At 60.3% G+C, this 9,116-nt stretch overlaps 1 protein-coding gene across 2 annotated transcripts; it reads right to left on the reverse strand.

The window, feature by feature from the left end:
- Window positions 1–1,902: 1,902 nt before the first annotated feature.
- LOC144929398 (HLA class II histocompatibility antigen, DR alpha chain-like) lies at window positions 1,903–8,838 on the reverse strand. 2 transcript variants are annotated; one of them, XM_078848758.1, is made up of 5 exons: window positions 8,703–8,838; window positions 6,103–6,360; window positions 3,409–3,690; window positions 3,048–3,198; window positions 1,903–2,760 (listed from the first exon to the last, which is right to left on the reverse strand). In XM_078848758.1, the coding sequence occupies exons 1-5, from the start codon at window positions 8,782–8,784 to the stop codon at window positions 2,757–2,759; spliced, it is 777 nt and encodes a 258-aa protein (XP_078704884.1). In that variant the 5' UTR covers window positions 8,785–8,838; the 3' UTR covers window positions 1,903–2,756. The 2 variants fall into 2 exon arrangements, with proteins under 2 accessions (XP_078704884.1, XP_078704885.1); XM_078848759.1 differs by lacking the exon at window positions 1,903–2,760 and having other exon boundaries at window positions 3,044–3,198.
- Window positions 8,839–9,116: the final 278 nt, after the last annotated feature.

Raw genomic sequence — 9,116 nt, forward strand, 5'->3', positions numbered from 1 at the left:
GTCACTGGTCCACAGAGCTCAAGGTGTTTCCCACGGACACATGGCCGCCCCGTGAGGGTGGGGGCAGGGAGTGGGGAGGGCGGGGGGGTGGTGGGGAAGGGGGCAGGCAGCAGGGTAAGTAACCAAGCCAGGCAGGGGGACGACGCGCTGAGCGAGGGATGGTGGGGGACAGCCAAGGGGGAGGGATAGGCGGGTAGTGGGGAGGGGAGAGACGGAGGGAGCAAAAGGCAAATGGAATTAAAGCAGCTGGAGATCAATGCAGGAGAAGCAGCAGAGCAAAGAACCACAGAAGCAGAGATGCCGGACAAGAGGCTGCGCACCAGAACGCCCTGGAACTGAGACCGATAGAGGCTGATAAGGAAATCGAGGCCCAGAAGCTCGCCATGGAGCAGAAGGAAAGAGAGAGGAAGCATGAACTGGACTTGATAGAGGGGCGGAACCAGCGCCCCACAGAGACACCACGGGGTCCCACCGCTCCAAAAAGCCACCAATGGGAGCGGTTGTGTCCTGCATACAGCGAGACAGGGGACATTGCTGAATATTTCATCACCTTGAGAGGCTGTATGTGCTCCATGAGATTCCTGAAGACCAAAAGATGCCCATGTTGGTTGCAAAGTTGTCTGGGAAAGCTCTGGACAGATTCAGTAAGATGCCTATTGGTGATGCTGCAGATTATGGTAAATTCAAGGAAATGGTTTTAAAACACTTTCACACTTGAAGCAGATTGAGTAAAATTCAGAAGCCTAAAGAGAGGGGCTGGAATGAGTAATGTGGCCTGTGGAAGCAGATGAGAGATGTGATGGGCAAGGGGGAAAAGGTGTTAGAAGCGCTGCAGAAATGGCTGATCATGTTGCTCAGGAGCATTTCCTGAGTGTGTGTAATGACGATGTAAAACAGCGTTTATGGGATAAAAAGGTGAAAACTGTCGATGAACTGGCTACTCTAGCTGACCAGTTTGAGCAATCCCAAGCATCTATTAGAAATAAATCACAGGCGGAGGGGGTTAAGTTTGGTAAACTTGTTTTTGTTTTCTCTAAACCCAGGGTGTGAAAATCATAACCGGGGGCAGAAGGCTGTGCATATTCCTCTCCACACTGAGGGAGGGGGTGAATTTCATGAGCTTATGCTGTACCCATCTCTGTGCAGTGCAAGACGGTATAATTTGGGGTTTATCCTCTAGAGGGGGGTGTGCACTTGAGTACCGGGCAGTTCCTTAGCTGAGCCTTCCCATGCAGAGCTGATCTCAGCATCTGTGTGAAGCTGCAGCTGGGGGTGTCCCTACCTGTGTGTGTGCTGGTAACGTGCAGGCTGAAGCCGGGGGGGCTTGGCAGGCTGCAGAGCAGTACGGTGTAAAGGGAGCCCTCGCTGGTGAGTCAGGTGGGCTCAGTGGTGCCCTACTTCCAAGTGGCACCATGGGGCGGGGGGGAACCATCACAGGGGTCTCCCAGCAGGTGCCAGTGAAGGGGTGCAAGGAAGCACTGGGTTGGGGGCTCAGTGCCGTGTTTGGGGTGGGGGGGATCTGCCTTTCGCGTCACAGTGACCCCAGCCTGGGGGACGGTTCACCGCAGCACCCAGACAGGCCAGCATCTCTCTGCAGCCGCTCGCCCTGCGGGGTTCAGTCCCGGGGGACCCTGGCCCATGAGTCCTGCCCTTCTGCAGGGCTCCCGGCCATGGGACGATCTCAAAGCTCTTCAGGGACCATCCCTCAGCCCCAGAGCCCCCACCACCACGGCAGGAGGAGACTGGCCATATATCACACAAGGGGAAACAGGCATAGGGTGCATCACAACTCGCAGCAAGTCCGTGTCAGCAACGGGAATCGACCCCCCGAATCCTGACTCCCAGTTCTCCCCCACTAGCCCCCACTCCCCGCCCACAGCCGGGACAGAACCCAGGAGTCCTGGCCCCTTCCTTAGCCCTTCTACTGAACGCCCTTAACTCCCGCTATAACCCGGGGCCCCTGGACCAACTGCGGCTGGGCTGGGCTAACACAGGCTGCCGCGGACATGGCCCAGACTGACCAGATTTAAAATCATGATAAAAAACGTCCCCAAAACCCATTTTATGGCTGTTCGCAAAGCTGCAGGGCGAGATCGGGGGCGGCCGGGCTGTGGACACACACGGGGCGGGGACTATACAGGGACTGAGCCCTTCCCACACCGACCCCGCGCTGGGCCCTTGGACCCGGGGGAGCCGCACACGGGTGCCATGGGGCCTTTAGCCGGGCGCTGGGGCTGCCCCACCCCCAGCCATGGGCCTGATCCCATCCCACAGGGACCCCATTGACCGGGAATGGCCGAATCTGGCCCAAAGCCTTCTGGGTAATGGCTGGAGGGGCTTTACCTGGGCTGACTGACAGCAGCCTCTGGCCAACAGGGGCCGGGCTCGGGGCCCAATCCAGCTCCCACTGGAGTCAAGAGAAACCTTCCCCACGATGGCAATGGGGTTTGGATCAGCCCCGTGGGCCCTGCTGCCCCTGACGAGGGGCGATCCCCATTCCCAGCCCCATGGGGCAGCAGCCCTCTCCCTGGATAGGTGCCCCCTCCCAAGCCCAGCAGCGGGGTGGGTGAGGGAAGTCCGAGGGGCCGGCTCCCCGGTGAGTCTCTAGCGGGTTGGCTTGTCCCGGTTACGGGGTCGGGGTACAGCAGCTGGCACCAACGGGCACGGAGCAGGGACCCTGCGGGTAGCGGGGGGGCAGTACGAGTGGGTCTCACGAAGGCACCTGGGGGATTCAGGGGCCCGGCTCCTCCCCGCGTTTATCTGAAAGGCAAAGAGGGTCAGTTACCAGGAGCTCTGGGCCCCAACACGAAGCTGGCAGGGATCGGGGCCACTTCCCAGCACTGCCTGGGAGTTTCCCTGTGACACAGGGGGTGCTGGCTGGGAGGAGCACAGCGGGTGCGGGGAGTCTCCCCAGTGGGTGCTGGATGGGCTATGGGGCTGTGGTTGGCTGGGGGACACACAACAGGTGGGGGTCTCCCCGGGGAGTGCTGTGTGGGCCCAGGGGCTGCGGGTGCAGCGGGTGCCCTCCCCGGGCAGCGGCTACTCACAAGGGGCCCCGCGGGTTGCGGGCGGCGTTCATCTTCATGCCCTTGATGATGAGGATGGTGCCCACGATGATGCCGATGATGCCCACGGCCAGGCCCAGGGCGCACATCAGGGTCTCGGTGGTCTCGGGGACGGGGGTGGGCACCTGGACTTCTGGAGAGAGGAGGAGAGGGACAGGGCACGGAGTGAGGGGGGCTGTTCCCAACCTTCCCTCCCAGAGCTGGGATAGAACCAGGTGTCCTGGCTCCCAGCCCCCCTGCTCTGACCCACTAGCCCCCACTCCCCTCCCAGAGCCAGGACAGAACCCAGGCATCCTGGCTCCCAGCCCTGGGCCCACGGGGTTCCCGGGCATCCCAGCCTTACCCCAGTGCTTCGTGAAGGGCTCGGGCAGCCCCCAGTGCTCCACCCGGCAGTCGTAGAAGTCGCCCTGGCTGGGGAGGAAGGGCAGGTAGGAGAACTTGCGGAAGGAGTTGTCCTGGCGGGGGTAGAAGTCGGTCTCATAGACGCCCCCCTTCACCTCCTGCCCGTTCTTCAGCCACGTCATGCTGAGCACGGGTGGGGAGAACTTGTCCACGAAGCAGATCAGGAAGTTGGGCTCGCCCAGCTCCACGGGGTCTTCGGGGAACACGGTCACCTCAGGGGGCACTGGGGAGACAGGGGTGAGTGGGTCCCATTGCCTGCCCCTGAGCCAGCCAGTCCCAGCCCTGGGACCAGATTGGAGCCAGCACCCCTGTCATAAATATCAAGGGAAGGGTAAACCCCTTTTAAAATCCCTCCTGGCCAGAGGAAAAATCCTCTCACCTGTAAAGGGTTAAGAAGCTAAAGGTAACCTCGCTGGCACCTGACCAAAATGACCAATGAGGAGACAAGATACTTTCAAAAGCTGGGAGGAGGGAGAGAAACAAAGGGTCTCTGTCTGTCTGTCTGCTGCTTGTGCCAGGGACAGAACAGGAATGGAGTCTTAGAACTTTTAGTAAGTAATCTAGCTAGGTATCAGAGTAACAGCCGGGTCCGTCTGTATTCGCAAAAAGAAAAGGAGGACTTGTGGCACCTGAGAGACTAACCAATTTATTTGAGCATGAGCTTTCGTGAGCTACAGCTCACTTCATCGGATGCACCCGATGCATCTGAGGAAGTGAGCTGTTATGCATCCGAGGAAGTGAGCTGTAGCTCACGAAAGCTCATGCTCAAATAAATTGGTTAGTCTCTAAGGTGCCACAAGTCCTCCTTTTCTTCTAGCTAGGTATGTGTTAGATTATGATTTCTTTAAATGGCTGAGAAAAGAACTGTGCTGAATAGAATGACTATCCCTGTCTGTGTGTCTTTTTTGTAACTTAAGGTTTTGCCTAGAGGGATTCTCTATGTTTTGAATCTAGTTACCCTGTAAGGTATCTACCATCCTGATTTTACAGAGGTGATTCCTTTACTTCTATTAAAAGTCTTCTTGTAAGAAAACTGAATGTTTTTTCATTGTTTTAAGATCCAAGGGTTTGGGTCTGTGGACACCTATGCAAATTGGTGAGGATTTTTACCAAACCTTCCCCAGGAAGTGGGGTGCAAGGGTTGGGAGGATTTTGGGGGGAAAGACGTGTCCAAACTACGTTTCCCAGTAAACCCAGTTAAAGTTTGGTGGTGGCAATGGAAATTCCAAGGGCAAAGGGTAAAATTAATTTGTACCTTGGACAAGTTTTAACCTAAGCTGGTAAAAATAAGCTTAGGAGGTTTTCATGCAGGTCCCCACATCTGTACCCTAGAGTTCAGAGTGGGGGAGGAACCTTGACAACCCCCTAGAGGGGAAAGGCCCCGTGCCCCATTCCCTGCCCCCCTGAGCCAGCCAGTCCCTGGTGCTCACGCTCCAGCTCAGGGGTCTTTCCCCAGGACTGTGGGGGCATCACCGGGGCCGTCCCAGCTCCCTGCCCTGACGGCTCATGGGGCACCAGGGGCCGGCGAGAGAATCCCTCAGGGGCAGGGCCTGGGGCTGGGCACGGGCAAGGAACAGCCCTTGGCAAAGAGATGCCCTGGGCCACCAGCCTGGAGGGTGTGAACTGCCCGGGGCCCCTGCCCTGCACAGCCCTGGCCCAGCTGACTGGCTCCCTGGAGCCCTCCAGGGGCTGTGGGGGGAGCTGGGAGGAGACTCTCAATCTCTGGTGGAGTCTGGTATCAGGCCCGGGTGGGTGTGCGAGGAGGGGAAGGTAGGGGAGAGATGGGAGGGGTCTCTGCTCAGGAAGGTGGGGAGAAGGATCCGGGGAAGCGGGTGTGATGAAGTGGGACTGTTCTTAATGTTTCCTCTGAATAGTGTGGGGGTGCCTCAGTTTCCCCTAGGCAGTTCTTAAGTATCTAGGGGGTGGGGTAAGGGTGTATGATCATTGCAGAGCCCTAGAGGGCATGTGTGTGCAGGAGTCTGGACACAGAGAATGGCCGACACCCTGTTTCCTGGCAACTGATGGCCTGGGCCCTTCTGCCCCTGCAAGGTGAGAGCTGAAGGGTTGGAGAACAAAGGAATCAGGTGACCACCTGGCCTGGGAAAGGAACAAAGCCCAGAGGAGGAGGGGCTGGAGGGGGTTTTCAGTTTGGGGCTGACTGGGACATGGAGTGAAGTGCAGACGTGGTTGTCTGGCTCACTGCCCCCCAAAATGGACCCAGCTGAGGGGTCCCGTTCTCTGCACCTGCAAGCTCTGTTTTAGACCATGTTCCTGTCGTCTAATAAACCTTCTGTTTTACTGGCTGGCTGAGAGTCCCGTCTGACTGCGAAGTTGGGGTGCAGGACCCTCTGGCTTCCCCAGGACCTCGCCTGAGCGGACTCGCTGGGGGGAAGCGTACGGAGGGGCACAGGATGCTGAATGCTCCGAGGTCAGACCAAGGAAGGTGGAAGCTGTGTGTCCTGCAGACAGGCTGCTCACAGAAAGGCGACTGCCCCAGAGTCCTGACTGGCTTCATGGGGAGCAGTTCCAGAGCATCGCCCAGGGACTCCGTGACAGCAGGGAAGGGGCCAGGCCCCTGGCAGGGAAGGTGGTGGGAGGGCTCAGGCCCCTGGTGGGGAAGGTGCCCCCCCGTTACCGTTCTGGGCCCGCGTGCGGTTCGACCTCTGGATCATGATCTCCATGTTCTTCTTCAGCACGGCGATGTTGCCCAGGGCGCCCTGCGCCTCGAAGCTGGTGAACTTGCCGAAGTCGGGCAGGCACCAGACGGTCTCCTTCCTCTCCAGGTCCACGTGGAAGATCTCGTCCTGGTCGAACTCGAACATGAACTCCCCGGCCTCACGCTGGGCCGGGTCTGTGCGCTGGTAGAAGGCCACCTGGGAGAGCATGTTCTCCGCTGCGGGGAGACGGGCGTCAGCACCGGCCACCTGGGGGGCTGATCCCCCACCCGGGGGAGGGGGTCTCAGCGCTTCCCCCAACAGCGCAGCCCCCCAGCTCCCGGGCTGTGACATTCGCACAAACGCTCCCCGGTGTCGGGGGGGGGGCAGGTGCGTGGAGCACGGCGCCCCCCAGCATCGCTGGGGGCAATGGGGCCAGCACTGACTGCGAGGGGAGAGCGCCCCTGCCCCAGTTCCCCCAGCACAAGCCCCCTAGGGCTGCCCCGGTGCAAAGACTGAGAGAGCAGAGACCCCCTGTGATGAAGTGGGACTGTTCTTAATGTTTCCTCGGAATAGGGTGGGGGTGCCTCAGTTTCCCCTAGGCAGTTCTTAAGTAGCTAGGGGGTGGGTGTCACGGAGTGTGCGGGAGTCCAGGCCCTGCACCCCTCTTCCTGGGATCCACTGAGACTCTCAGCCAGCCAGTAAAACAGAAGGTTTATTGGACAACAGGAACACCCAGGACCCCTCAGTCAAGTCCTTCTGGGGGAGCAGGGAGCTTAGACCCCAGCCCTGGGGTTCCCTGTGTTCCTCCACCCAGCCCCAAACTGAAACTAAACCCCCCCAGCAGGTTCCCTGCTGCACTCCCCGTCCACATTCCTGGGCAGAGGTGTTACCTCCCCCCCCCTCAGGTGACAGGCTCTCAGGTCTCCCCTCCCCAGGGCACATTCCCAGGTCAACACTCCCCCCTCCCTGCTGCCTCACATCCTCACAGTGGGATAAGGGGGTATGATCATTGCAGAGCCCTAGAGGGCAGGTGTGTGCAGGGGTCTGGACACAGAGAATGGCCGACACCCTGTTTCCTGGCCACTGATGGTGTCTCTGTGTTAGACCATGTTCCTGTCGTCTAATAAACCTTCTGTGTTACTGGCTGGCTGAGAGTCACGTCTCACTGCGGAGTTGGGGGGCAGGACCCTCTGGCTTCCCCAGGACCCCGCCTGGGCGGACTGGCTGTGGGAAGCGCACGGAGGGGCAGAGGAGGCTGAATGCTCCGAGGTCAGACCCAGGAAGGTGGAAGCCGGGGGAGCTGTGCGTCCTGCAGACAGGCTGCTCCCAGAGAGGAGACTTCCCCAGAGTCCTGACTGGCTTCGCAGGGAGCAGTTCCAGAGCATCGCCCGGGGACTCCGTGACACCCCCCTACTGACCCCAGCTCAGTTCCCTAGTTTCCATTCACATCTCCCAGCCAAGCAGTGACCAGACCAAACCCGGCTCAGCTGGCAAGTGGGGACGGGACCCAGCCCAAACCGGCTCCTGGGGGCGTTGGGGGCTGGGGCTGCGGTTGCAGGACATTTCATTCTCCTGGCTGTCCATGGGGCTTGTTCTGTGTCCCGCCATAGCCATGACCTGGTTCTCGGGGCGATTTCAATCCCTGGTCCCCGACACTCACCCCCCCCCCCCCGGGGCTGGTCACCAGGAGCCTGGGAACTCCCCAGCCAGAGACATTAAAGCTGGCTCAGGGCTGAGGCTGGGATTCCCCAGGGCCCAAGGGACTTCAGCACCCACATCCCAGGGCAGGGGTTCTCAAACTGGGGGTCGGGACTCCTCAGGGTGTCACGAGCTTATTACATGGGGGGTCACAAACTCTCAACCTCCACCCCAAACTCCACTTTGCCTCTAGCATTTATAATGATGTTAAATATCTAAACAAGCGTTTTTAATCTATAAGGGGGGTCGCACTCAGAAGCTTGCCGTGTGAAAGGGGCCACCCATACAAAAGTTTGAGAGCCACTGTCCTAGGGATCCCAGCTCGCCCGGCAGGATCTCACCCAGCCATCGCAAAGCAGGGAACCCGCCACCACTAGCCAAGGAGAGACAGTGCCCCACAGAGCCCCCGTGGGTCTGAGTCCTGGGGACAGGCCAGGCCAGTCCAGACAATGGGGACAGGCCAGGGAGCAGGGCCAGGGGCTCCCTGCTCTGCACAGACGCTCTCACTGCTCAGCAGGGTCTGGCCCTGGAGTGACCCTCTGGGGAACGTTCCCCCATCTCCCCTGTGTGGATTGGGGGGCTGCACCCCTAGGGCAGGGCTGTGTCATACCCAAACCACAGCGACTTCCCCCCAATCCCTCTGCTGCCCCCGTGCCGGCTTCCCCTCCCCCCTCCCTGACACAGGGGTGAGACCCACCACCCTCCACCCCATCCAGATCAGCCCCCCCCCTCCCTCCTATGGGACAAGACCCTCCTCCCTGCAGCTCCCGCCATGCCCCTCAGCCCCCCATTGTCCCCTCCCTGGGGGTGGGAGCCGGGCGCTATGGGGGTGAAGCTGCCCCCCCAGGCCCAGGCGTCACAGCCCCCGCCCCGCCCGTACCTGTCACCGCCCCGGCGCCCGGCAGGGCCAGCAGGGTGAGCAGGGCCAGCTGGGCCATGGGGACGCCCCGTCCTGCGCCCATCTCCTCTCCCCGGACACTGGGCTGGGCGTGGGGCCGGCAGTGCTAGGGGGCCGGGGGGGGCACGTGTCACACCCTGGGGGGCAGGGCTGGGGGGCAGCGCCCGGCATTGGCCAGGGGAGCCCGCCCCAGGGTCCCGCACCCAATGGCAGAAATCCCTGCGCCGAGCAGGCTGTTACCGGGCAGAGCAGCAGGGCTGAGCCTCGCCGAGAGGAGACGGAGAAATTCAGTGTTCCCGGCTCTCAGGATAGTGTCACGAGTCTCAGGATAATTCTTGTGTTTTCCTAAAGCCCCAGCTCCTGGAGTCACGTGGGTCTGGGACGATTCCAGCCTCG

Source organism: Lepidochelys kempii, chromosome 14, assembly GCF_965140285.1.
Source record: "Lepidochelys kempii isolate rLepKem1 chromosome 14, rLepKem1.hap1, whole genome shotgun sequence".
NCBI lineage: Eukaryota > Metazoa > Chordata > Testudines > Cheloniidae > Lepidochelys > Lepidochelys kempii.

What these genes read in the sequence shown, in the direction of transcription:
- LOC144929398 (XM_078848758.1), bottom strand. Translation starts at nt 8,784, where the DNA reads ATGGGCGCAGGACGGGGCGTCCCCATGGCCCAGCTGGCCCTGCTCACC. An exon ending in GGGCGCCGGGGCGGTGACAG is followed by an intron (nt 6,361 to 8,702) that starts GTACGGGCGGGG and finishes GTCTCCCCGCAG; the next exon opens with CGGAGAACATGCTCTCCCAG. An exon ending in GCCCTTCACGAAGCACTGGG is followed by an intron (nt 3,199 to 3,408) that starts GTAAGGCTGGGA and finishes TCCTCTCTCCAG; the next exon opens with AAGTCCAGGTGCCCACCCCC.